General features: G+C 53.9%; 10 protein-coding genes across 10 annotated transcripts; 6 read left to right on the forward strand and 4 right to left on the reverse strand.

The window, feature by feature from the left end:
• Positions 1-232: 232 nt before the first annotated feature.
• Positions 233-1,577, forward strand: MYCGRDRAFT_89109 (uncharacterized protein; the record flags this gene model as incomplete). The annotated part of the gene is made up of 2 exons (XM_003856074.1): positions 233-1,487; positions 1,546-1,577. 2 exons carry the CDS (start codon positions 233-235, stop codon positions 1,575-1,577), a joined length of 1,287 nt encoding a protein of 428 aa, XP_003856122.1.
• Positions 1,578-1,744: 167 nt separating this feature from the next.
• Positions 1,745-6,293, reverse strand: MYCGRDRAFT_89110 (uncharacterized protein; the record flags this gene model as incomplete). The annotated part of the gene is made up of 8 exons (XM_003857478.1): positions 1,745-1,778; positions 1,931-2,018; positions 2,252-4,689; positions 4,928-4,988; positions 5,110-5,165; positions 5,344-5,670; positions 5,775-6,095; positions 6,145-6,293. 8 exons carry the CDS (start codon positions 6,291-6,293, stop codon positions 1,745-1,747), a joined length of 3,474 nt encoding a protein of 1,157 aa, XP_003857526.1.
• Positions 6,294-7,531: 1,238 nt separating this feature from the next.
• On the forward strand, positions 7,532-8,671 carry MYCGRDRAFT_78344 (uncharacterized protein; the record flags this gene model as incomplete). The annotated part of the gene is made up of 2 exons (XM_003856075.1): positions 7,532-7,633; positions 7,741-8,671. One exon carries the CDS (start codon positions 8,188-8,190, stop codon positions 8,500-8,502), a length of 315 nt encoding a protein of 104 aa, XP_003856123.1.
• A 255-nt stretch (positions 8,672-8,926) lies between these two features.
• CYP-65 (putative P450 monooxygenase) lies at positions 8,927-10,617 on the forward strand (the record flags this gene model as incomplete). Its single annotated transcript, XM_003856076.1, has 4 exons — positions 8,927-9,686; positions 9,710-10,096; positions 10,148-10,302; positions 10,354-10,617. The coding sequence occupies 4 exons, from the start codon at positions 8,927-8,929 to the stop codon at positions 10,615-10,617; spliced, it is 1,566 nt and encodes a 521-aa protein (XP_003856124.1).
• A 1,104-nt stretch (positions 10,618-11,721) lies between these two features.
• Positions 11,722-13,020, reverse strand: MYCGRDRAFT_89112 (uncharacterized protein; the record flags this gene model as incomplete). Its single annotated transcript, XM_003857477.1, has 3 exons — positions 11,722-11,736; positions 11,985-12,704; positions 12,985-13,020. The coding sequence occupies 3 exons, from the start codon at positions 13,018-13,020 to the stop codon at positions 11,722-11,724; spliced, it is 771 nt and encodes a 256-aa protein (XP_003857525.1).
• Positions 13,021-13,916: 896 nt separating this feature from the next.
• On the forward strand, positions 13,917-14,503 carry MYCGRDRAFT_31411 (uncharacterized protein; the record flags this gene model as incomplete). The annotated part of the gene is made up of 3 exons (XM_003856077.1): positions 13,917-14,229; positions 14,294-14,386; positions 14,436-14,503. 3 exons carry the CDS (start codon positions 13,917-13,919, stop codon positions 14,501-14,503), a joined length of 474 nt encoding a protein of 157 aa, XP_003856125.1.
• A 5,390-nt stretch (positions 14,504-19,893) lies between these two features.
• MYCGRDRAFT_33211 (uncharacterized protein) lies at positions 19,894-21,121 on the reverse strand (the record flags this gene model as incomplete). The annotated part of the gene is made up of 2 exons (XM_003857476.1): positions 19,894-20,753; positions 20,806-21,121. The coding sequence occupies 2 exons, from the start codon at positions 21,119-21,121 to the stop codon at positions 19,894-19,896; spliced, it is 1,176 nt and encodes a 391-aa protein (XP_003857524.1).
• A 181-nt stretch (positions 21,122-21,302) lies between these two features.
• On the forward strand, positions 21,303-21,957 carry MYCGRDRAFT_52569 (uncharacterized protein; the record flags this gene model as incomplete). Its single annotated transcript, XM_003856078.1, has 2 exons — positions 21,303-21,493; positions 21,557-21,957. 2 exons carry the CDS (start codon positions 21,390-21,392, stop codon positions 21,738-21,740), a joined length of 288 nt encoding a protein of 95 aa, XP_003856126.1.
• A 245-nt stretch (positions 21,958-22,202) lies between these two features.
• MYCGRDRAFT_33479 (uncharacterized protein) lies at positions 22,203-22,755 on the reverse strand (the record flags this gene model as incomplete). Its single annotated transcript, XM_003857475.1, has 3 exons — positions 22,203-22,268; positions 22,321-22,637; positions 22,698-22,755. The coding sequence occupies 3 exons, from the start codon at positions 22,753-22,755 to the stop codon at positions 22,203-22,205; spliced, it is 441 nt and encodes a 146-aa protein (XP_003857523.1).
• A 780-nt stretch (positions 22,756-23,535) lies between these two features.
• MYCGRDRAFT_65626 (uncharacterized protein) lies at positions 23,536-25,473 on the forward strand (the record flags this gene model as incomplete). The annotated part of the gene is made up of 2 exons (XM_003856079.1): positions 23,536-24,526; positions 24,584-25,473. The coding sequence occupies 2 exons, from the start codon at positions 23,752-23,754 to the stop codon at positions 25,471-25,473; spliced, it is 1,665 nt and encodes a 554-aa protein (XP_003856127.1).
• Positions 25,474-25,989: the final 516 nt, after the last annotated feature.

Here is a 25,989-nt window from a genome sequence, read left to right on the forward strand (position 1 = left end):
CTTGAGCGTATTTTCGTACCTTGTCACTTTACGCGCCTCGGAAGTCGCGTCTCACTCACCCGACACGCGCATTTCTCGTGTGGCTGGGCTGGGATCTTCTCCAATGTTGACTTTGTTTCCTCCAACTCTTCCTTTGATCATCAGTTCATTCTACTCTTAGCCTTTTGCGTCGCATTCATCGTCCGGCTATCATAATACCAGCTATTCTACCTTGCAACATATTACAAGCAGAATGGCCATCTCACGCAAACGAAAGGCCACGGCCGTCGAGGACTCGGCGCCTGTAACCAGGACGCAGAAGAGCTTACATGCCTTTGGAACTGTGGGAAAGCCTCATCAGAAAGAGACGGATGGAAAGAAGAGGAAGACGGTCCACCAACGCGAACAGACTCCGCCGCCAGCACCGATCACCACAACGAACAAGGCCAACAGCAAAAGGAAGCGCACAGCAGAATTGAGCGATGTCGAGGAGGAGATCACGGTCTGCCCACGATCTACTGCTGCGAAGAAAGAACAACGGTCAAAAGTCATGTCTACTCCGCGCAGCAAGCGTGTCAAGAACGTTCTGCCATCGCCAGCAGAGACGCCGACTCGAGGTGCCGCCGCACTCTTCGACAAATTGAACATCGATGTGAACTCAAAAGCCATTCCTCTCAAGTTAGGCGGCGAGCTACATGCGCCGTCTACACCGCCACTCAGTCCCGTCCGAGAGGAAGACGACATGCATTTGAGCATCCTTGCAGAGCTCGCAGACCTCCGACATCTCTACTCCTCCTTCTTGGCCGCCATCTCGATGCACTACTCTCACAACGGCATTTCCGCGCCTGTGGATGTCGACTCTCTCCTCGACATCATCACTAAACACTACAAGAAGCGCAGCGTGAAAGTGGAGGACCTCCAACGGATCCTCGCCCTCTCATCGAGACTGGACGATACTTTCACCCTGGAAAACTACGGACGAGGTGGCATTCGACTCACTCGATCTGAGCCACGAGGCCGCGCGGTACAACGCGCAACCAGCTTCGTCGACGAAGAGAAGCTCAAGCAAAGATTTGGTGATGCCTTGCGCAAGTCGTGGCAAAGCTGGGAAGCCTGCACCGCGAAAGAGAACCGCTCTCCAGCCGCATTCCTAGCCCACCTCCCAATCCACCCCGTCCTGAACAACGCTTCGGTCGAGAAAGCAGCTCCCGTCTTCGCTCGCGGGCAACAACGTCTCGCAGACCTCAAAGCCAGCCAAGCCGCCGCACAGAAGCCGTCAATCTTGACCAGGCCCGTAGTCGAACCTACTGCCGTCCCTGCTCGCTCCCTCCAGGCCGCCCAAAACCGCGGCACCGCCCTCCTCGACCGAATCCTCGCCAAACAAACCCTCGCCTCGACACTCCCAGCCGGACCCACCAAATCTCAACTCGAACGCAGATCCGCACTCCACCGAATCGAAGAAATCACTCGCATCCTCTCCATGCTGGCAGGCGTCAAGCAGCGATGTAGTCTGAGCATGCAAGTCGTCACGCAGCAATTACAGCAAAGTCTGAGGAATCCGATCAGTCGCGAGGAGGTGGAGAGATGTCTGGACTTGATGAGTGAGGAAATTGTGCCGAGTTTCGTCAAGGTCGTGAGCAGTGGAGAGGTCAAGGGTGTGATGATTACAAAGGCTGGGAATGTCGGGCTTGTGGAATTGAGGGACCGGGTGGAGAAGGCTTGTGCTTGAGTGTGTTCGTTTCTTTGCGTTGCTTTTCATCGAATGTTAGCGAGCGGCGTGTGCTTTGAGATACCATTGTCTGCGACTGTTCAAGATCGCGAAAAATCTACTTCATTCGGAAGAACGTGCACCAGTTTCATGCCGTTGTCCTGACGATACGATCGAGAACATGTCCTGCTAGCTGGTCTGTTAGCATACACGTATGCTTGTAATGACTTACTGTCAACTCACGTGTAAGTGAAGACGTACGCCTTAATATGCGTCCATGCGAAAGCGTCTTTCTGACCCGTTGGTTCGCGTACACGGGCATGCTGCTTTGCTGCACGGTCCATCAATACCCGCTGTAGTCAAGCAAATGATGGAAAGAGAAGTAGAGTCCAAGGCACAGGTAGACATATCATTCTTCTGAACTGCTTTTCTGCTCTGTTCTCAACCAAGAAACCACCGCTCAATCGCCATCAACAACAACAAAACCATCTCCTTAGAGAACCTCAAACCTCATCGGCAACATCCCACACGCATGAATCAATCCTGTCAACCGACTCTGCATACCGGTTTCGAACAGTCCAAAGCCTGCCCACGGGAGATTCCCGCGCAAGAGCTGTCTCGTCTTGAGAGCCCGGTCGCGGATCAAAGAGGACGACGTCGACGTCGAGATCTTCGACCACGTCGTTGAGTCGTCTACATCACTCTCCGACTCTGGAGCAAGCTGGGCGAACGACATTGACGACGGCTGCAGACTCGCCAGCACAGCCATGGGGAGGCTGATATTCGGCGGAAAGAACGTGATGGCCAAGAACAGCACGCCGAGGGCAACGGCGACTGCGGCCCAGGCCTGGCCCGGTAATCCCGCTGGTGTCGAAACTCTACCGTTGTGATCAGGGCGGAAGCGTCCGATGTCTGATGGGCGGTGTTCCGATTGGCTTGGTCTACCGTGGTGATCGCGGAAGCGACGGTGATCGGACAGACGGTCTCGCGATGGCGATAGTGAGGCTCCGCCGTGGAAGCCGGATGGTGATTCTGCATGCGCCGCGCCCTGCGACGATGACGAGGAGAATGCAGCGTGTGCGGAGGGCCGGAGTTCATGAGCCGGGCGGGTGTCTGGCGATCTCGACAAGCGGATGTCGTGTTGGTCGTTTGACATGGTGTGTGGTAGCAGGGCGATGTGGACTCTCGACGAGAGCGGTGCGGAGGATGACGCTATAGTCTGTAGACGCGGGTCCGCGGTCACGGTGAGTTTACTGCTTCCTGGTAGTGATGGCCTCTTGTATGGTCGTGTAGAGATTCGGCGGCGCAGACCAAATAGCTCTGTGGAGAGATTGGTATCGGATGTGATGCCTTCTCCGAGCGTTCGTGTTTGTGTTCTCTGTGACAGGTCATTCAGACTATCATGTTGACAGTCCGTTTGGAGGGAGCTCTGTGCGCCTTGGAGGATGCTCTCCGTTCCGTGTTCTCGGAATGATGGTCCAGATGTCGATTCGTGAGCTTGGCCCTTCTCGCGCTCATTCATGGGCCGTCTCGGCCTACCAGGAACATGCTGCGATTCTCCATGAGGCGAGGCAGAGTCATTACGAGCACCGTCGGCCAGTGTCGCGCTTGGACTGATGTTGCGCTCTCTACTGTCTTGCAGAGCTGTACTGTGGTCAAAATGTGTTTCCCAGTCACCTCTGCTGTCCTGTGTTGATGCCATCGATTGTGCTCCGGTCATTGTAGATCGATGAGGGTTTGCTCTCTCAGTTTCATACACATTTCGGCGTGCGAAGGTCGAATCGCTTAGCTCGGCGGGCGTGAAGGTCTGTGAAGCTCGTTGGTGGCTGTTGGAGTCGTGCTCGTGGAAGATAGGATCGAGCAGCGTGAAGTCGGACCACGGATCTAGAGCTGGATGTGTGGTGTTCGACGTGTACTGGCCGCCCTGCTGGTGAGTGTGGGGCACCGTGTGGTCGTATTGGAAGTGGTCCAGGTTGATGAAGTCGTCCACAATAAGGTCTGGCAGCGCATCGTCGAACATGTCGAATTTCCCGCCATCGAAGTTGCTTCCTGAAAGAAGGTCTGCACCCATGCCGTTGAGAGCGAAGGTATGATCGGTTTGCGAGAATTCCTCCCGAGAGGCGGTTGCTTGTTTGGCCATTTTCGTCGACTTGGAGGATGCAGGTTTGGCGACTTTGGTAGTCGACTTATGAATGGTCTGCATCTCGGCCTGATTATGAGTGCACTTGCGCTTTCTCTTCGCACACTTTTCGCACGCCTTTACTATCCTACGTTTCTGATACTCAATCTTCTCTGCCTCGGTCATCTTGCGCCGGGTTCTTTGCTTGGTCTGAGAGCTTGTCGACAGGCTGAAGACGCCAGTCATTTGATCGAGCGATGGCGGGCTATTCTGGCTCGATGTTGCGTTTGATACTTGTCGAGTGAGCACAGTGGGGTCGACCTGAGGAGAGTTCGCAAAAGATCCGAAGTTGATAAGCTCCGGGCTGCTGAAGGATGATGAAGTGGATCCCGATGCCACGGATGGCCATGTGACTGTGGAAGTGTCCATTGTCATTGCAGGGGAAGGCTCGGACTGCCGCTCGCCAGGTCTCTCGCTGAGGAGAAACTGAATGACGACTTCTCCCATACGCTCGGCATGAGTCCTTAGATGCGGGAAGGCAATGCGCAGAGCATCGAAGAGCTCATCAGAGTCCTTTGGGGGGAAAAAGCAGATCGGCGAGGTTGGGTCGAACGGGATGTCGCGGTAGACGAGATATTCCGGCGCACCGACTTCGAATTCTTGAGAGAAATCCATGAGGTCTGCGTCGAGAGTGATACGTTGGTGGTGGTGTGAGGACTGAATCTTGTCTTGACTTGAAGGTGGATCACGAGATCGTTGTAGTGTCTCGTGGAGATCTTGTGGTGGGATGTCTTGCTTCTTGGGAAGGCAGGCTGTCTTGAAGACACTGGACAAGCCGCGGTCGTCGATTGCTTCCTCTTCGAAGTGGACTCGATATTCGCACCTCAGGCAAGTGTTTAGACAAGAAGAACACAAATTGTGGACAGGACAATGCGGCATTGAAGTGCTCGCCGGTGAGGGATTCCAGGTTGCTAGTAGCCTGACTCATCTCCAACACCGCCCTCCACCTTCAGAAAAGCCGATCCACAGTGGGTGTGGATCCACAATCCTAGACACAGGAGAGCCCTGTGGCTTATCAGCTTACTCCCCATGAGTTCCCCCCGCTCCTCTGCTTCACCCACCAAAGCCACAGTGGATTTTGAGCCAGCTTGACCGTCCATCCACAATCCCTAGAACTCCGCCCTGTCGCGGTGTCCGTATGAGGTCTAGCTCGTGGCTGTGAGGTTACGTTACTCCGTACTTTTGGCTGCAACAACTTCAACAACTTGCATTCATTCAGTCCGTCGCAGGTGTAGATACTTACTGAGCTTGGAATTCCAGTCAAAGTGTAAGATCAGGACCACAAGAGCGCGGCCACTACTTCCAAAGGGATTTGTCGTACGACAGTTAGATCCAACTCCGAATCGGCATCGAATCCTTCATTCACTTGCCAGACTGAGCTCTAATTGTAGCCGAAGATCCGCCGCACAATGGAACGCATGTCTATCTATCAGGACTGCAGAATATGCGTGCCAGTGCCCATGATTCAGCCTCCTACTTGGAATTCTGCTTCTTATTGAACTCGCGGACACGCCTCTGCTGCAGCGCCTGAGCCTCGGCTCGTTCCCACGCCATATACATGATACTCGCATCGAGCTTCGCAACCGTAGGCTCAATCGAGGATGCCGTCTCGCGCCCGACCGGATCGAATCCAGGGCGTCCGTCGGTCCGCAAGGCAAAGTCCCGGATCATAGCGATCTCGTCGCGCATGTTCGTGATTGCAGTTAGCGCCGACTGCGCCTTGATCGAGGCCTGGTCCACCAGTCCGTCGAATTCGGCGAACTGTCGGTGCGGGGCTGGTCGGTCGCTGAATCCCTCTCGAAGACTGTTGAAGAGGTACCGCCAAGCTGACCCTTCTTTTAGGGATCTCATCGCTGCTGCTGCGCTCTTCAGGTCGCTCCAGTCATGCCAAGGTCCGCAGCCAGTGACTTGTGCGACTTTTCGACGGATGCCAGACTTTCGATCACTTGACGGAACGACGCAGCGACAGGTTCCAGCAGCTGTTCAATGCGAACGATGTGACCTAAGAACACCTCTTGAACGGCTCGCTCGACCGCGAGCTCGCCGTCCACAGGATTGAACCCACTGGTGATGGATGGAGTCCTGGACATGATCGACTTCAGCTGCTCTCTGACATTTGTATGGGCCAGGATGAATCGGTTGACGAGATCTTCGAAGCTCGCCGCGGCGAGCTGCATATCGTCTATCGCAGTCAGGGCTTTCTCGGAAGACCGGCGACTCAAGTAGTCACTGTACTCACTGAATCGTTCAGTATGTTGCGTGTGGAGTGGATTGTTACCAGACTTGCACCACCCCGTTGGTCACGCTCAGTGTGTACAACGAAGTATAGACCTCGTCCCTTGCCTCTTGAATCATCAGAGGCAATGCAGCGTCATCGGCGAGGGATCTATGGACGGCTGCGAGGTCCGTGCGGACCAAAAGCAACATGTTCAAATTTGGACATGTGCTCTACCGAAGGGAGCGAGCCTGGCCCTGTGGTCTCGTGAGCTTCGTCCTTGGGCCCGGTGGCAGCCACGCAATCGTGTTTGCGACCGCAAGCTGCCAAGGGACCGAAAGTTCACGACGGATTTGGCTGAATGTCGATTCGTTGACTGCGGGTGAGGTCCGCTTTCACGGCACGGGAGCGCATTCTTTGGTATCCATGTTCGAACGGTTATGGGAGGTATTGATGGGAGAGATGAGAAAGTGGGCATTGGACAGACGGCAGTGGATGAGGCGTTATCGACAAAGAATGAGCACTTACCTTCCGCATCTGGCGCCAACAATACTTCCGGCTATCACTTCGCAGTCTGATGCTGATCCGCTCAATGGCGTCGACGTAGCAACGGCATTTTGAAATGTGGATGAAGGCGATTTTGCAGTTTGTCCTGCTTCGTTGAAGACATGACTGCTGGCATGCTCCTTTGGGATGTCCGTGGGTACGGTGATAAGACATCGTCGTCTCATTTCTCGTGCTTAGCGTGACCGGCCAGCACAGGCAACAAGATCATACCAGTCGCGTGTGTCGATGTCTGTGTGATGTCAAAGTCCAGAATTCTGGAAGGCGGTTCCCGTCCATGAGCGACGAGGCTGAGTAAGCGAGCCGGGATCCGGGAAGACCTGAGCCGCTCCTCCCATGACGAGGTGTTCCTAACTCCTATCGACTCCTGAGCACAAGTATCGAATGCAACAGCCAAAGTACCTCTGCAGAACATTCACCTCGCTAGTCGCTACCATCTCGGCTGAGCTAGTGCTGCTTTCGATGCGCGAGCGACATTTGGGAGCGATTGGCTTTCTACATCCTCCGGACTTGCCATTCTTATCTCCCTCAAGGGCCACTATGGCTCGATCCTCCACGGCAATGAGGTGGTATCCTGATGACATCTGCCTACCGGCTGGACCGAGGAAGGCAAGGATGCAAGAATCATCGAGAGGCTTGCGTGTCCCACATATAATCAAGCTCGGAATTCCCGCAGCTTCGGCTTTAGGAGGTAACGACGCCGTGGAACTTCGCCGGGCAGTGGTCGTGCAAGGAAACCATCGCTCCAGGTGTGACATGAGTGAGTCCGTAAGCAGATGGAGAGACGTACTAATCGCACGTCATGAACACATGAACGTAAGAATACTTAAGGCCGGTGGGTACGCTGCCAACTCGGTTCTGCATCTTTCCGAATCGCCAGTACAGCAATACTCAATACGAAGCTCATCCACCATACCTAACTCATCCACAATGCCCGACACACTCAAGTTCAACAAGCTCCATGGCAGTCGTGTCCTGATCGTTGGTGGTAGGTCACTCCTTCCCAGCTTGACTCCAAGCTCTGTACAGAATCTGAGTGCCACTGTGACGAGCACCATGGATGTAGACGTTGCTGATATCTCATCTTCATCTTAGGTACCTCAGGCATCGGCTATGCAGTCGCCGAGGGAGCCCTTGAAAGCGGCGCATCTGCAGTCATTCTAGCTTCCTCCAACCCTTCACGAGTCGAGACGGCCATCTCCCGGCTCCAAAAGTCCTACCCGGACCTCTCATCCCGCGCGAGCATACCGGACAAGCATGCGACCTCTCGGACGCCTCTATGCTGGAGTCAAACATCGAGTCACTTCTCGGCTTTGCGACCGAGAACGGTGCGAAGCCTCTCGACCACATTTTCAACACGGCAGGCAGCATCAAGGAATGGCTTCTCTCGCAGACACAACACCCGAGAACCTTGCTCAGCTGCTGACGGTGCGATTCTCTGCGCCGGCTATGATTGCCAAGCATGCCGTCGCGGGTAAATATCTCTCTCCTTGACCCAGCTCCAGCATCACTTTCACAAGCGGCTCCACCGTGGAGAAGCCCATGCCTGGCCGAGCGTGCGGTTCCGGAATCGCATCTTCGCTGGTAGGTCTGACCCGCGGACTGGCTATCGATCTGGCGCCGCTGCGAGTCAATCTTATCCTTCCTGGAGCAGTCAACACAGAGCTTTGGGACCATCTCCCGGCGGAGCAGAAGCAGGGATCGGTCGATTCGTTTGGCAAGTCAATGTTGACTGGGAAGGTTCCCGGGCCGGAGGTGATTGCTGAGAGCTATCTGTACGCCATGAAGGACGCGAATTTGACGGGAGTCTGTTTAAGCACCAATGGTGGGCAATTGCTCGCCTGGCCAAGTGCTTGAGAGCATGGACAGAGGTATGCGAGCTACTATCAGCCGCATCGTCAGCAGAGCGCATACAGCGCATTGCGAGTGATGTGGTGGTTGCTTGCTGACCGGGTCTGAAATTTAATCTATATATGCGGGCACATGAGACTATTTCGATGTCAGCGATTGGCTCACCGATACACTCAATGGAATCCTTCATGCACACGACCTGGCTCGCCAAGCGTGGGAACACGACTGACCAGTGCAATGTACGACTTGAAGCAGCATTCTCATGCAGATGCACCGAACTTGATCATATCCCTACCTCTGGTGGAGCCTCACTGCATGTGTGTGCATCAAGAGGTTGCGGCTCACCGTGCGCCGCTTCTTGTGACCCAGGTACACACATATTCGCAGTTCCCTCGAACGAGTTCACTTCATGAGACCCAGCAAATTCGCAATGACGACCCAAGATCTGACATCGGCCGCTATCGCTCTTCTTGTGGCCCTCGTCCTCTACCAGATTGCCATCGTCATTCAACGTCTGTACTTCCACCCATTGTCAGCATTTCCCGGTCCGAGACTCGCCGCGGCGACGTATATCCCAGAGATCTACTACGACATCTTCGAGGGAGAGGGCGGTCAGCTTCCCTTCGCCCTGCAACGATGGCACAAGAGCTACGGCCCAATCATCCGCATCAATCCTCAAGAACTCCACGTTCAAGATTCTTCCTGGTACGAGACACTCTATGCCCCCTCTCGTCCAGTTAGGAAGCTGCCCAACTGGGGCCACCGAATGAAAGCCATGGAGTCCGCCCTCGGCGCCAGCGACGCAACTACATACCGCAAGCGACGAACCGCACTGAACCCATTCTTCACCAAGCGCAAGATCGCGGAGTTTGCACCGAGCGTGCAGCAAGTGTGTGACCGTATCGTTTCCCGCCTGGAGAGGGAGTATCGAGGAACCGGCCGGGTCCTGAACATCACCCGGGCGTGGGAATGCATGGCCAGTGATATTGCGACGCTCTCCGTTTTCGGCCAAGACCCTCGATCCGTGGACAGTCCTGGTTTCTGTTCGCCAACGAACCGGGCGACGGAGTCGCTCGTGGAACCGATCAAATGGTTCACGCATCTATCCATCATTCCTACTTTGATAGACCGGTTGCCAGAGTGGATTGTCACCGCTTTGATGCCGCCTGCCGAGTTGATTCTTCGACAGCGTAAGGTATGTCTCCAGCAGAAGTTTCAAAAGTCTCCAGCAGAAGCTCTGACATATCGCAGGTCATGGAACTCGCCGTGGTCGAGGCGCGCGCCGCACATTCAGATGGTAAAGGCAACGACCACTCATTGATCGGCTCCCTTCTTCAGCAGGATCTGCCCCCAGAAGAGGCTACCTTGCCACATTTCACCCAGGAAGCAGTTATTGTAGTTGGGGCAGGCGGAGAAACTGTTGCTCGGACCATGACGCTGGCAACATTCCATGTTCTCGATAACCCTGCCGTGCAGAAGCGGCTGGTGGAAGAGCTCAATACTGCGATCCCAGATGCCGCCGAGATGCCTGACTGGAATGTTCTATCTGCCTTGCCGTATTTGTCGGCTTGTATTGAGGAGTCTCTTCGGCTCACTTACGGTAAGGGTCTGCTTAGGGTGGCTTCATTTCGTCCGGCTGACATCCCAATAGGTGTTTGCGAGAAACGAAGCAGAGCGTACGATGGCGGCGACCTGATGTATGGGGAATGGAGGATCCCCGCAGGGACCTTCGTCGGCATGAGCAACTACGATGTCTCACACGACGAGGAGATTTTCCCGGATTCCTTCTCTTTCATTCCTGAGCGGGTAAGTTGGTATTTCATGTGTAAGGTGTCGACCATCGCTAATAGCGCCCAGTGGCTCGGCGACCCTCGCGCTCCGAATGGCAAGGCGTTGTCGCGGTACAACGTCTCCTTCGGCAAAGGTATGCGTAGCTGCGTCGGAATGCAGCTGGCATACTTGGAATTGTACCTCGGGGTCGCGACTTTCTTTCGCTCTCGGCTCGCTTCAAAGGCCCGCTTGTACGAGACCAACAAGTCGGATGTTGAGATGGCGAGGGATTGCTTCGTCCCGAGAGCAGCGAAGAAGAGCAAAGGCGTGCGAGTGATTTTCGAGAGCTAGAATGAGACGTGAGAGCAAGACGAGAAGTGAAGTGCCGGGTGACTCGGACGGTTCCATACCTGTTGCAGCAGAGTTGCAAAGTACGAGGTTCTTGCGGATAGCGTATGTCAGGCCCGTGAAACGTAGGTTAGGTTCATTGGCATCACCTGCAGTCCTCAACACCTGACATTGGTCCTTCACCCAAACTGCCCTACCAAGCCTTCTATACGTGTCATTTTCAACGCAGCAGTCCAATAAATCGCTCTGCCAATCTGATCCAACCAGGATCGATCTCACAGCATTTTCGAATAATCCACCGCTGCGGTATGCCTCTTCTTCGCCGCCTTGGACGCATTCGGCGACTCTCTCTTCTCTGCCTTCTTTTGCCCTCTCGTTTGCCTTGAACCGCTCGACTTGCTAACACCTGCACCTTTTGCCCCTGCTCTGGGTACCATCAGTGCGGCGACTTCGCGATTCGGTGGTTTGCGGTTCGGTGGTGGGCGGGAGTTGGGTCGGGATCGGGTGGCGCGAGGGGTGGGACTATTGGTGTGCGATTGGAAAGCTTCCTGTGGCGGCGACGGCGCGGCGGCGGTTGCTGGTCCTGATTCTGCAGGCGCGGAAGATGGACGGCCTTCGGGGTCGAATTCGAGCAGGGAGTCTTTGCGGGCTGAATTGTTGGGATGCAACTCTTGCGGCTCTGTGTGCTTCGCTGAGTACCGAGACTGGTGACCGGTAGCCGGCTCTTCAGTCTGCGATCCTGCATTGTCGGTGTCTCCCCTGACTTCCACTTCATCATCACGATCACTTCCTGGACGTGATAGGTTGCCCAGCATGTCGAAATTCCAGGACTGTCCAGAAGGCAGCTCGGAGCTCGGAGCTCCTTCTGTGACAGGTTCGGCCGGAGGAGTTTGGTCGAGATCAAGCGTGAGGTCGGTCAACGAGGAGTCATCTTCCTCCGTGTCAATGAACGTGGTCGACTGTGGCTTCGACTTGCCAGTATCCTCGCTCCTCTCCGCTTCCCCCGTGACGAATCCTTCCTGCATGACTTCGTTGTCGATTTGCAACTCACTCTGCGAAGTGGTGCGTCCGCGTCTACGAGGTTTCTTGGCCAAAGGACGTGTTGGACTAGACTGCTTGGAACTGGAGTGAATGTCTTCCGTCTCAAGAAGGATGGAAACAGCTCGCGCATGTTTACGACCGTGCTTGTGAAGTGTTGAAGAGGAAGGAATGGGTGAGTCATCTGCGAGTAGGTCTTGCGGCTTGTCGTCTGGTTCATCTGCTCGGCGGGCCGTACTGCGCTCGATTGAACGAGTACGAAGGTCTGGTGCTTCCTGAGCCCGAGAGTTAGTACATTTCACCCACTTCATTCCTCCGGAGTGATGTCTTACCAATGATTTGAAACCATCTCCTTCCGACCTCGTGCTAACATGGCCCAGGCCAGTCAATGTTGGTACGTTAGGCAGTGTCGGAGCTCTAGCAACAGATATGGCAGCTTCGTCTTCGTGATGCATCTCCTTTTGCATCGAAGACCTCAACTCGGAAGAAGGTATTCCCGTACTGCCACGATCTGCCAAGTGGCCATCTCTTCGAGCAGGAGTAAGAGCGACTTGGTCGAAAATCGGAAGCTCTGGCGAGCCGGTGTGACTGGCGATTGGAGCGTCATCGTCGGGTGTGCTGATAGACGCGGCACGACTTCTTGCAGCGGTCGAGCGCACGTGGAATGCGTCTTTCATGGCGGTATCGTTTCCGTGGCCTACTGCGCCGCTGTCGTCCCCAAGGAAAATATCGTCGCCGCTCCCGATCGCCGCGCCACCGGTGTCCAAAAGCTCGATCTCATCAATGTCGTCCATCAGTCCATCAATAATATCAGCTTCGACGCCTGGCGTCGTGCTTTGAACGTGACCCTCAAGTGCTGTGACCGTCGTCGTCGACTCTGGCTTCAGCTCAGGTGAAGGCCAGAAGGCATCGATCTCTTTCAGACCCTCCTCATATGTCAGTTCCAACCATGGCTCCCCGCCAGGCTCCAAAGCCTCCAGAATGACGTTGGGTCTAGTCATTGTGGCTGCTCTTGCTGCTGTATTGGACTCCCATGTGCCTGGTGAATTGGCCTAGTGAAATGTTGAAGACGGCGTTTGTTGTGCCTAAGATGACATTCTAGAAAGAGATGCGGGCTTGGAAGGCTTCGCGGGAGTGGCGCGGGCGGACGGACAGGAATTAGAAACTGTCGTATTTGCCTGAGTAGGTCTGAACAAAGTGATTGAAATTTGGGTTTGCTTCTCCTATGCGCAGAGCTGAAGACATGGCGCGAAGTATGGGGATCGGAGAGACGAAAGTATTGAAGGTGATGTACCATCAATCAAGACAATTGTGAATGAAGCGAGCACTTACGTTTCCGAAGTTGTTGAGGTGACCTTCGCCTGCCATGGAAAGCCCGATTCTGCTCATTGCGCCTTTGCTGATACCTCCTTCATGGTGTATGTCCTGACTGTATCGCCTCTCTCGTGCCCGCAGGCTGCTTCTCTTGGCCTCCAATGCTCAACTCTACGCCAGCATCGCCCTCAGAATGGTATGCAGTCGCTGACTACTCTCGATGTGTCTGCCGGGGCTCCAAGCATCCTGTTACGGCCGTCAGAAGCTTGACTGGCACTTCAACGTGGGAGAGCGCTCGAAAACGTACTTCTTGCCCGCTTCAGTTGCGCAACAACAGCACAGCAGGGCTGCAGGCCAGCAGAACAACTACGACGTCTCAGTATGAATTCTTTGCTCTTCCAGTACTTCAGCTTCTCTTACTGCCATGACGACACCGACCAAGAAGCCCAATGTAGGACCGACGATTCTAACGGCGGGATGGTGTCAGTCGACGTGACGGGAGATCGCGTTGCGGATAACGGACTTGACGTGGCATGGATTTTGGTCCGTCCCGCATTGGATGCAGACAACTGGTAGAGGGAGGCAGTCCATCGCGGTCGTGTTCTTGAGGATGCTGAATCTAGCGGCTGGGTGCAGTTGTCAATACCGTACGGGAGTGAGGATGATGTTGAGGTGATTGATGTTTGTATTCGGAGGAGAAGTCGCTACGATGCCAACAAATGAGCAAAGTCTTCACACATGGTAATTGCCGCATCCCACGTGCAACTGCCCTGCTGTCTAGATAGGTACCTTATTGATCGTCCCGTCGGTGATGAAGTGACGACGACGCGCGGATCCGATCTGAGATCTAGAACTATGCCAAGCCTTCCCAGCACGTCGATTCTTCCACCTCCTGAGTTCCATTGTGTTAAACTATCGCCATAGCCAACGCTATTGCTCATCAATCAACAATGGATCCTGACAGTCCCGCATCACAGCCCGTGTCGCAGCCTTCAGCATGGCGTTGGTTCTTGGGCTTTCTCATGGTCGGCGCATGCTGGGGACTGACCACGCCCTTCATGAGGCGCGCTGCGGTACAGCGAGACAAGGAGCCTCAACTCACACGACCATATTTGACGGACCCGAGCACGCCATGGATCAAGAAAAAGTTCTGGGGGATCATTTATGCGGTCTTTGATCTGCTGAAGAACCCCAGCTATGCAATCCCTCTTCTCCTGAACGTCACCGGGAGTGTGTGGTTCTTCTTGTTGATAGGACAAGCCGGTAAGGAAATTTCGAGCCATGCAACTCTCATGCCAACCTTGCTGATTTGTCTTCTTCTGCTCAGAATTGAGCTTGACAGTGCCAATCACAAACTCGCTGGCTTTCCTGTTCACAGTGCTGGGAGAATGGTGGGCTGAAGGGAAAGTAATTTCACGAGGTCTGTTCAGAGTATACTCTGCTCATCGGATATTTGCTGACTCCTTCAGACACCTGGATCGGTATGGGCTGCGTACTGGGAGGCATCGCCTTGTGTGTACATTCGAAGACCAGATGAATCAATGTATGCAGCTCTGGACCTTGTCGCCTCTCCACCGAAAGTCGCCGGAATGGTGAGCGCAAGCAGCATACTCGTTCATGGTATATGTTGGTCCTGATGGGCAACGCTATGCTTCTCCAGAAAACATCTGTTGTGGATTGAATGTAATCCTGGCTTGATCTTGGCTTGTCCGGCATGACAAGCCTGCTGCGCCTGATCACTGGGACCTCCGCCCTGTCCATGTAACCACCTCGGGACTACGGACGAAGGAGCAAAGTCATGCTCGACCGTCAGGAGAACCTGGAAGACCGATGCGGCTGTTATTAGGCCTCGGAGTCCCGGTCCTGAGATCTTGCTCCATGTACAGGATCCGCCACGGAAAAAACGTCCCGCGTTCTGGTCAAATCACTGCTTCGAAGCGGTTCATGGTGGGAGCGCAAGTGACGGTGCTCGGGAGTTGTCGCCAAACAACCAAGCGGGATTCACGTGAATTGCCCAGGTCCCTCCAGTGCGGATTGCAATCAAGGAATTTGGTTCATCCACCACAAGAGATCTTTCCCTGCGTGATCTCCGTCTCGAAAACGTCGACAAAGTGTGTGCACTCTCGGTGCTCTTTCCAAGTCCTGCAACGACGGCCTTCGCTCAGCCTTTGACTCGACCTGCGCAAGACAACGTCACCAGAGCTGCGTGCCCATCCGCATTTACTCAACACCCTTGAAGAAAGACCACGCCGGTTCATCAAACCGCTCATATCAGACTCGTTCTGCGCAAGGCGAGATCGACCAAGCTGCCTGCAACCAGGAAGTTCTCCAATACTTGCGACGAAGTGTCACGCCAGTTCTCCAAGCTACCAAAGCAGACTCGACCTGCGCACGACGACATCGACCAACACTCCACAAGCAAATCAACGACCCACGTCCGCGCAAAGCACATCTCCCCTCACCGACGAAGTTGCGCCCTCATACCTCTCCCCGTCAAGACGAACGGCGGTGTGTTGCGCCAGTCTCTCGAGTTGCATTGCGGACTCCGCCTACACGAGACGATCATGGCGAATCCCGGTGGACTTCGTGTGGCTTTCGACATCGCAACGCGACCCACACTGATGGAGAAGATTGAGGTGGAGAACGGGAGGGTCGCGGAAATCATGGAGGAAATTCGCAAGCTTTGCGCGCTAAACGATGTCGCGGAAATCTTCGTGGATGCCACCCGCTTCCAAAGTGTATTGGCACCCGCCACAATCCTCACGACTGACAAGGCGATTAAAGAGCGTCTCGCTGTCGCAAAGCAGTTGGAAAGCCTGTTCAAGTGGTGCCGTGAGTCGGCGAGATCCGGATTTACGAAACTCGACGAATATGAAGAGCGAGAGAGCGCCATACTCGCGCAAAAAATCATCAAATACGACGGTGGTAAGGAGAGGCCAGTGGTCAAAGATTTGAGTAGCAAGGAGCAAGCCAAAAAGAGTTCACTGGAGCTTGCAGTGATGCAGGCTGCCTGCGCACGTGGTAAGGGGGTGTTGGAAACGGTCCACGAGCAATGCAAGCTTTCATCGGAAGGTACGAGCACTTTCACGGCCAAAGCCATTGAGGAGGCAGTCAGGGCCTTCAAGTTGCCATACGGAAAGCCGGCTGGCAGTCGTCCTGTGGCCGGCGGCGGGCTCAACGGACCGGTGCTCAGTCAGTCATTTGCGAGTGGAATGATCGGGAAGGCGCCTGTCAGTTGTCCTGTGGCTGGTAGCCTGGTCAGAAAGCCAATGGCCGGGCATTCTGTGAAGTGTGGACGGGTCGCAAAGCCGAAGCGCGACCGGTCGAGCAGCGTCTTTCTGCTATCCGCGACCGGAAACAAGAAGCGCATTGCTGAGCGCCAAAAGGCTCGGGAGGCCAAAGAGGACAGCCTGCGATGATCACGACTCCTCCGATGAGCTCAAACGAAGGCGAAGAGCTCGCCATACCGAACACTTTCGCTCAGTGATGATGATTCAGACCGAGCGCTGAAGCGATACTTCATCTTGCGACCTCCAATCTCGATGGTGCAGGAACGGAAATTCCGTATTGTATGACAGATTTGAATTACATCAAGACATTGCTTTCTATTGCAGGCCTTGTTTGGAAAGGATTGCAGATACGTGGACTGCAGCCGCCAAAGCATCCTGTCGATTGGTCTGAGTTCGACAACGTTGCCATTGTCGTTCATGATCGAACGGGCTTGAGAAGCAAGGCTCAGCTGTAAGAGATTTGTTAGCTTGGTTCACATGCGGAGACAGGGTCGGGAGTGACATGGACGTGGCGAGAGGGTTTGGTGTCGACCGTTTTCTAGCGGAGAGTGTTTGCGTGTAGTGCCCAAAGACACTGGGTACTAGCCGTACTACAAATGAAACTCTTTTGCAACAATTCTGTTGACAGCATGCGTTGAGTGGATACCAGTCATCCTACGAAGGTTGTGTTGCAATGCCTCTTTCGCGCCTCACTGTGACATGTCGATGTATCACGGTTATCAATCCAATTTCGTTTCGACTCCGTCCTCCAACTAAAAATGCTATTGCCTGTCCGACGCTCGATTACAGCGGATTAATAGCAGGAGGAAGATCGTCCCAACTCAGGCCAAGTCGATATTCATCGTCGAAGATAGCCCGTAATCGATGCTCGCGTGAGCGCGAGTTGTTGTGCCACGGCTCTCCCAGACGTGGCTTGACAGTTCGCATTCCTGATCAGCGCGCAAAGCCGAAGATGTCAGAAGTTTCACGAGGCTTAGATTTATCTCAAAGGATCTCTGCATCACTTACCTTTGAAGTAGATCTCGTCAAAATCGAGGTCCTTGTTGAACGTCCGCTTGAGCAACGTTGACGGTGAAGGTCTTTCTGTGGGTTCAGGCTGCAGACATTCCCACATCAAGTCCATCAAGGTGTGAGAGTAGCCTGGAGCCTGCGATCGTGGGTCTGTCGGTCGAAAGCTGGAGTTCGGGTATGAGAATTGATGCTCACCGGTAAAGGCCCATGCGGCTCGTCCCTGGGCAAGCCTTCATTCACATAATCTGGCGTGTTCGGCTGCTTGCATCTGAAAACCAAAGCGTAGATGACACTACCAATTGCCCATACCTGTCAAAGTCAGTGATAGGCTTGTCACTTGAGATCAATTAGTCAACCCACGTTAGTCTTGGCACCCATGCGCGGGAAATCGGTGACTCTCAGATCATCTCTTCGTAGCCATTCATGCTGTTCCGGAGCCCTGACAAGAATAGAAAGAATTAGCTATAGCCTGAAGAGGTAACGTATGTTGCAACGCGACCTTTGAGACCTGGCATCGCGAGACTCGAGTAGAGAAGCGCCAGAACGAAATCCACGGCCCATCGCAGTACTTACAGAAATCCGGGAGTACCAGCTCCACGAAATGCCCGCGGGTTGTTGGCCGGAGGATCGTTCGGGCCGGTTTCAAATGCGAATCCAAAATCGCCCAGCTTGGGTTCAGGATACAGCGCCCATTGCGCCCTTCCGGTCGAAGGGTCTTGTAACCAAATGTTCTAATAATGTAGTATGGTCATCAGCACATATCTCAGACGTTGGGATCAAGTGACAGGCTTTGCAGCCCATTGCTTGCCATACCCCTGGCTTAAGATCGCGGTGAACGACTTCCTTCCAACCTTCGATGGGTGCCTGAATCGAGCCTTGCTCCATTATGATTGCAGACTTGGCGAGGTTCATGAAGCAATACCAAATGAAACTGCGTTTTGGCAGTAAGCAGCTGTCTGGATATTTGATGCATTGAAGACTTACGGCTCAGGAATTAAGACATTCGGCATAGTGAGGGTCGCGTATTCATTGCGAGGATGAGGGACCTCCGTCACTGCTGCGTCGGGGAAGTTCCGAGGATTGAGATAATAGCCGATCAAATCGGATAAACTGCCGTGGGGGCAGTACTGTGAGATAGTCAGCATGGGTAGTCACAGGACGTCCGACGGAGAAGCATCTCTCGCTACGCTACTTGCCTCCATGAAGAACCTATAGCGCCATTGGGACGTGTCAATAATCGTTCGACCGTGGAATGCTGCAGGTGAAGGGCCAGAGGGTCAGCAAAGGTACAGAAAGGTCCGAGGTCCGGGCTAGGAGCTTGAAGAGACGTTCGAATGCCAAGTTCGAGAGACCTCGAGCCCTCAATGCTACTAACCCACGATCGAGCTTGCTCCAGTAGCTGACAGATGCCGATGGATATAGGTTTCCATGCTCTCCGTCCGGTTTATCTGCGCGCTGTAGTCCCTCACACCGTTCTCGTCGTAGACTCCAGTCCAATTGAATGGCATGAACCATTCCTTCTTGAATCAGCAGTGGAGACGATGAATATCAACACCAACATACCAAAGGACCGCACTGAAGATCCTTGACCGCAAGCCGCTGAAAACTGCAATTAGCACTAATTGATTGGTGGACTTATGGTGCAATACCCTTGTCATGTTCTGGTTTGCATCGAACTGACCAAACAGACCGACCATGTTGTTGCCAGCGGCTGCCAGGTATTGGATTCCCTGCCATCCTTGAACCCGATCGAGTTCTGTGGATCCCGAAAGGTCGCCGGCCATGAAGTTTTGAAACCTATTCTCAGTGGCTGTATCGCTGATAAGATGGGACTGTTGGAACGCGCCAACAGGGTAGGTCTCTTGGGGCGGCTCATGCAATAGGGAACCCGGCTTAGGAGGATTCGGCCAAACGAACCCACCTAGAAGGCGAAAGGGTCAGCGAATATTTTATGCTTGTGTAGATGTATCATGCAACCATGTCGACATCCGAGGCAGTCTCGGGATTTAGCGTAGGTCTGCGATCCAATATCTTACCAGGTACCACTGGAAGGTCTGCTCCAGGCAGCGGTGGTGGGGGCGGCGGGGGTGCGGGTGCGGGTCGCGGGCGTGTGAAGGCCACCAGCGCGTTGTCTCTTGTCGGTATACGGGCCATAGCCGAGATGAAGGCCGATCGGAAAGCGAGCAGAGCGTCATATTGAGGTGTTGGTTCACTGGCCATAGTCGAGATAGGTGCCGATCGAAAAGCGAGCACAGCGCAATACTGAGGAGAAAAGTTCACATAGCTCAGATCGCTTGCTGCATGTCCGTACGTTGGTCTTTGTCTCGAGAATTGTTTTTGGTTTGTTCTAAGCTCCGGAATTGAGTTTCTTTGTGACAGCGACAAGATGCGCCGACCGCATGGCAGGAACGCATCCAACAAAGAGGACTGATCGATGACAGTGCCTCCACGGCTGTAATTGACGACGGGAGACCTTGAGAAATCCCGCTTACCTGATACAAAGATCGAACGAAATATGAATAATGGCCACAGGTCTTGCGCGATAGGTGCATCGATCTGGACGATGTCAGGCTTGCCAGAACTGTGGCTCTCGATTCTCTCAGATGGTGCATGGCGCAAGTTGGTCTCACTCAACGATCGGCCGCCACATCTTTCGTCCCACGAAAGCGTCAATGCCATCATCAGCCATGACATCTTCTGCAAGTCGAGCTGTGATCAGACTCCGCTCGTGATCGCGACCATACACATAGAAGGCGTCCCAGTCGCCTACCCAACGACCGGTATGGGCCTTGACAAATCCTGAATTGGGTCGATCGAGGGCAAGGAACCAGTACCGCTGATGAATTGAGCCGATAGTGTTGAAGGCGCCCGGATATGCATTGTTGACCCGAATTGCGGTGTCCTCCTCACCGTCTGAGGCTGCGGCTACGTCCTTGGCTTCATCCTGGTCAATGTTCGGGACACTGGTCTTATCAGACGACTCGGACTCGCTGTCACTTGGAGGGTGCTTCTTCAGCTTGAGTGGAACGTTAGTCCTTCGTCGTTTCCGTTTCGGCTTGCTGGGTTGAGCCGTCCGATCGTTATGAGAGGGCAGCCTGAGTGCGACAGTGTATCCCGGTGGCAGACGAGTACCATGCAAGCGAAGACGAATGTGGCGACTTTGGAAGGCTTCTACCAACAGCTCACTCTGGGTTCGCATTCCATGCATCTCAACATCGTCTTGGCTCGATTCTTCGTCGTCAGTCATCTTCTGCGCTTTCTTGTTGTAGCGAGGCAGAATCTCGTACTCTCCAGTGTCCCAAATCAGAAGCGATCCAGTGGCGTATGAGGCTGACTCGATCAAGTTATTCCAAAGATTGTGGACTCTAGTCTCAATCGCCATCCGATTTGGTCGCATGGAGTTCGGGTTGCCCGGCAATCCGTATGGTATGGCGAAGCTGATCGTGGAAGTCGATGAGAATTGAAGTCGTAAATCGTAGTGAACGCCTTTTGAGCAATGTCAGCCATGATTGAAGTGCCAAAATATTGTCATTTGTACCAGAGATAGGATGATCGTGCTGATGCACCACGAAATGCCGGCCATTCTTGTGTTCGCTGCGCCTGTAGAGTTCAGAAAACTCCGACAAGGCAAGCCTCGGAGCATCAATGACCGGTCTAGACACCTTCGAGAGGCGTCTCAAAAAGTATGACAAGTGATCGCGAATGTGCGCCTCGCCAGCTTCTATGGCGGCCAGGGTGGGCTCTCCATGCTGCAAAACATCTTCCTCCTTGGAGCTGCTTTCGTCAGAAGCGATTTGGTTCCTTCTGGTCGGCGGTGGAGAGACATCTCTAGACAGAGTCACCAATCGGACCATCACTCTCGACGCAAAAGTGTCAACATCGCTGACGAGGACTGAGGTGTGATGCGTGGTCGGTGCTTGAACGCAGGAGGAAGTGAAGTGAATGTTTCTTGGTTGGGTGGCCCAAGCTCTCTCTTGCAGCGTCAGACTTTCGATTGTGAACCCGACATACGATTGAACAACCACGATCAAAACGCCATTGCTCATCGCCACCACGCGCACCATCATCGCATACAGATCATAGCGACTGAATCTTGCCCGTCTACCATACAACAAACCGACCATGTCTTTCTCTCTCTTCGGTGGCGGACGCCCGCAGCCCTCATCCGCGGAAAAGATCGCAGCAGCAGAAGCCGAGATTGAGATGGTATCCAACATGTTCAACCAGTAAGCGTCGTCGTATCTTCTAGGCGAGTAAAACAATTCCAACTAATCTGTCTGCTCATCTAGATTAGTCGACACATGCACAAAGAAGTGCATTCCCAACCAGTACCGCGAAGGCGAACTCAACAAGGGCGAATCCGTCTGCCTCGACCGCTGCGTATCAAAGTTCTTCGAGGTCAACATCAAAGTGTCGGAGAAGATGCAAGGAGAGGCGGCACAAAGGCAGGGAGGTTCGGGAATCTTCAATTGATCCGTGGCCGAGATGAGGAGACGGAAAAGAGCAGCAGGGAGGCTTGATGCATTGTGATCTGCTTGGCTGGACGGTGGATCAGGGCGCCGGGGCGGTCTGTCCCGGCAACGACACAAGCTACGGCGGCAGCGTGTACGATAAGACAGAGTATGGGCACAGGCAGCGTCGCATCAGGAGAACTGGAAAACCCCGGGGAGTGTACATACACGCTCATGATACCCTTCTCATCACAAGGCACGCACATTTGCTTCAACTCGGCAGGCTGTCGGGTCTGTGGCTTGGATCGTCTCGGGTCATCTTGAGTTTCTGCGGCTATGAGCAGTACTGTCCCTTTCCTCGCCGCGTGAATGAGCACGGCTCTATTCACTCAAAGCTATCTCCAAGTAGGCCCTCTTAGCCCAGCGATCCAACTGGAACCGCCTTCTCCATCGCTATGCAATAAAACAGATATAGTCATTATCATCAAGCCTTCTCAGCTCGTCTTCGATCTGCTCGCTTGGGCAACGTCCACGGTACTGCGCAGATGACCTGATGATATATCAGCATTGGCCCGTTGGAGCATGGCTACTGTCAAACTAACCTCTCCTTCGCTATACGCCCAAAAATACACCATACATCCAATGAAGTAATACAACGCCGCATTCGTCGCCTGGTAGAGGAGCAAACTCGACAGACTGGCCAGCGGTATCCACATCAAGCGGACTTCCATGCTGCGGTGTATTGCGGTTCCAGCCACAATTTTCAGCGGCCACTCGTATGCCAATCCAAGGAGTCCGAAGATGAGGTTGATGGTCTGAAGAGTGGGCACGGGCTTGACAGCTCCGTCAAAGTTCTTGGTGAGCCAGTCGAAGAAGAACTTTGGCCAGAAGAATCCTTCCAGTGCTGCGGCTATTTGGTCTGTGAAGAGCGATGTAAGCGGTCTGGAGGGATGTTGCGCGAGGACGACTGTGACCGTACATGATGCCGCTGTCAAGCAGATGAGACGAGCCCAGTGATTCTTGATCAGTTTGCCCATTGCAATGCACAGCAGCGTGAGGTCTCCCAGCAATGCGCCGGTCTTTGTTGCACCAGTGGCTAACGTTCCAGCTGACTGAGTCTCATCGTCCGCAGAAATGGCAATGTGTTGATGAGAATGACGAGCGTAGGTGACGGTGAGAACCAGGAATATAGGCCCGAGGGACGACTATAGAGTTCAAAGTAGAACCCAAGATCCGGTCACGAAAGGATACTGCAGGGGCAATAGTCCGTTAATGCAGGCGAATCTACCAACCAGCAGGGTAACGGCCATCGGCACCGTAGAAGAGGAGGAAACGAGCCAGATCTTACCGTGGCTTGTCCCGTCGCGGCGGCGCCGCTCGATTTGGAGCAAGCAGCGCAACATGGTCGTGTGGGACATGGGATGGGCAAAGAACTTGCAGATTCACGTGCTCTAAGCGCCCAACGAAGAGCGAATGAAGTCGGTCAGGATCTCCAAGACACCAAGAGAAGAGAGGGTCACCACTAGCGCCGGCGCTAAAGCTGCAGGAGCCATCCCGGCTGCACAGCACCTCCACTCCTGTGGTGGAAGCACAACAGGCGAATCGCTTTGGAGAGGGCGCTTGCATTATTGCGAGAGGCTGGACTCGAGCTGCGTACTGTGTCGTGCCGATGCAGGCGCCGAGGCCATTGCTGGACTGTTGATGGGTTGATGGCTGACTCGGCACGCATCACGCAGGGTCGGCATGGCCACTTCGATGTTCTTCAAGGTTTGTGACAGTCGTTCTGTTATTCTCCGATCGTTCTCCTCTGCGGACTAGAAGGTCTTATCGCTGAATACACATCTGCTGACTCGGTGCGCTTCCTCCTCCTTCTTCTTCTCTCATTACTCAAGACCAGGCGGCCTGAGCGGAAGGCCGGTCGAAAGAATCACGTTCCTGAGAGCCCCGGGAAACATGAATGCATCATAGCGACAGAAACCTTGCAGGAGCACACTGCTTTCTTCCGCCATCCGATTCAGATTCTGCTCGCCGACATGGCGATTCCACAAAGAAAGTCATGGCTAAGAGCGCAATTCACCGCCCGAAAGATCACATTCTACATCCTCTTCCATGGCCTGCACTTCCTGATCTTCGTCCTCGGATGGTACCTCCAAGCCGACAACCAAAAGCTAGCGGGACTGAATACACTGCATTTCAGTGTCTGGTTCTCCCGAGGAGCGGGGCTTTGTCTCTCAGTAGACACGATGCTGATCCTCTTCCCCATGTGCCGGAATTTCCTCAGGCTGGTCAGGCCGAAGATCCGATGGCTTCCTCTCGATGAGAGCCAGTACTTCCACCGACAGGTTGCATACAGCATGCTGATCTGGACAATCGTGCACACTGGGTCGCACTATGTCAACTTTTTCAACGTCGAGCGATCGCAGATTCGGAAAGAGGCGGCGGTGGAGATACATTACCAACAAGCAGGAGGAATTACCGGACATGTCATGCTGCTGTGCATGATGTTGATGTTCACGACGTCGCATGCAAAGATTCGCCAGCAGAGCTATGAGACGTTCTGGTATACGCATCACCTCTTCGTCCCTTTCTTCTTGGCGATGTACACGCATACCACGGGGTGTTTCGTGAGGGACAGTGTGAAGCCGCACTCTCCTTTCGCCGGTGGACCATTCTGGAACCACTGCATTGGATACCAGGGCTGGCGGTGGGAACTTATCAGCGGCGCGCTTTACCTCTGTGAGCGGGTGTGGAGAGAGGTTCGAGCTCGACGTCAGACAGAGATCATCAAGGTCGTCAAGCATCCTTTCGGTGAGACCATCAAGGCAGATCTAGCGCAGCTTTTCCAGCATACTAACATTACCACAGACGCCGTCGAGATCCAGTTCCGCAAGCCGAGCATGCGATACAAGGCTGGGCAATGGCTTTTCCTCAATGTGCCCTCGCTCAGCGGGAACCAGTGGCATCCATTCACTATCACATCATGTCCATTCGATCCATACATCAGTGTGCACGTTCGCCAGGTAGGCGATTGGACTCGGTCATTAGCGAACGCTCTCGGCGCTGGTCCGGAGCAGCAGAAGCTGTACGACGATCTGGATCCATTGGGAATGTACGAAGTCGCGATCCAAAACGGCCAGGAAATGCCCAAAATCCGCATCGACGGACCCTACGGAGCGCCAGCCGAGGACGTTTTTGACAACGAAATTGCCATCCTCATCGGGACAGGCATCGGCGTAACACCATGGGCAGCGATCCTCAAAAACATCTGGCACATGCGACTATCACCGAATCCACCCAAGCGACTGAAGCGAGTCGAGTTCATCTGGGTGTGCAGAGACACCACATCCTTTGAGTGGTTCCAAGCTCTGCTCTCAAGCCTGGAAGCGCAAAGTATAAACATGAGCGGCGCAGGCAGCTCGACAGAATTCCTGCGCATCCACACTTATCTTACTCAAAAGATGGACGTGGACACGGCGCAGAACATTGTTTTGAACTCGGTCGGAACAGACAGAGACCCACTAACGGAACTGAGCTCAAGAACGAATTTCGGACGACCAGACTTCAATCGGCTGTTCGTGGCCATGCGGGAGGCGATCCTGAACCAGAACTACATGGCGGGTCTGGACCGTGGTGGAAAGACCGATGTGGGGGTGTACTTTTGCGGACCGAGCACGGCTGCGAGAGATATCAAGAAAGCGTGCAAGGAGGCGACGGTGAGTCGAGTGACGTTCAAGTTCTGGAAGGAGCATTTCTGAAGGAAACTTGATGATGGCAACGCACCGGCTTCGTAGGAAACTCTTTAATGATGAACATGAACACACCAAACGCACTTCTCAATTGCATTCTATCATATCGAGGTCGCAGCAGGAGATCCTGCTGGGAGACCGAATGCAGTACAGAAGCGGCGTAGCCGAGCAGACTGCATTCATCGATACGGTATGCTTTGCCTGTGCTCTATCGGTCTAAGCATCGCCCGTTCACCGTCGATATTGTTCATTTCGCGTCCCTGAATCCTCAGTGGAGTAAGCCAGAGTCAGTGCCATTGAGTGGCCTCAGGGTCAAAGATTCCGGCGGATAGTATCTAAACGATGAAAATAACGTCCAGCCGTGGCTGAGATCTCGAATGCTTCTTCACTTCCATGTTTGATTCGCTTGTCCGTGATGAAAGCGTTTTCTCGCTGTGGGTCGTCCGGCTAGGAACCAAAAGAAGAAATATATCGTGTGAGCAGGCCTGAGAAGACCAATTTGTATTCACTGGTAACAGTCGTTGA

The sequence above is a fragment of the Zymoseptoria tritici genome, chromosome 1 (assembly GCF_000219625.1).
Source record: "Zymoseptoria tritici IPO323 chromosome 1, whole genome shotgun sequence".
Lineage (NCBI taxonomy): Eukaryota > Fungi > Ascomycota > Dothideomycetes > Mycosphaerellales > Mycosphaerellaceae > Zymoseptoria > Zymoseptoria tritici.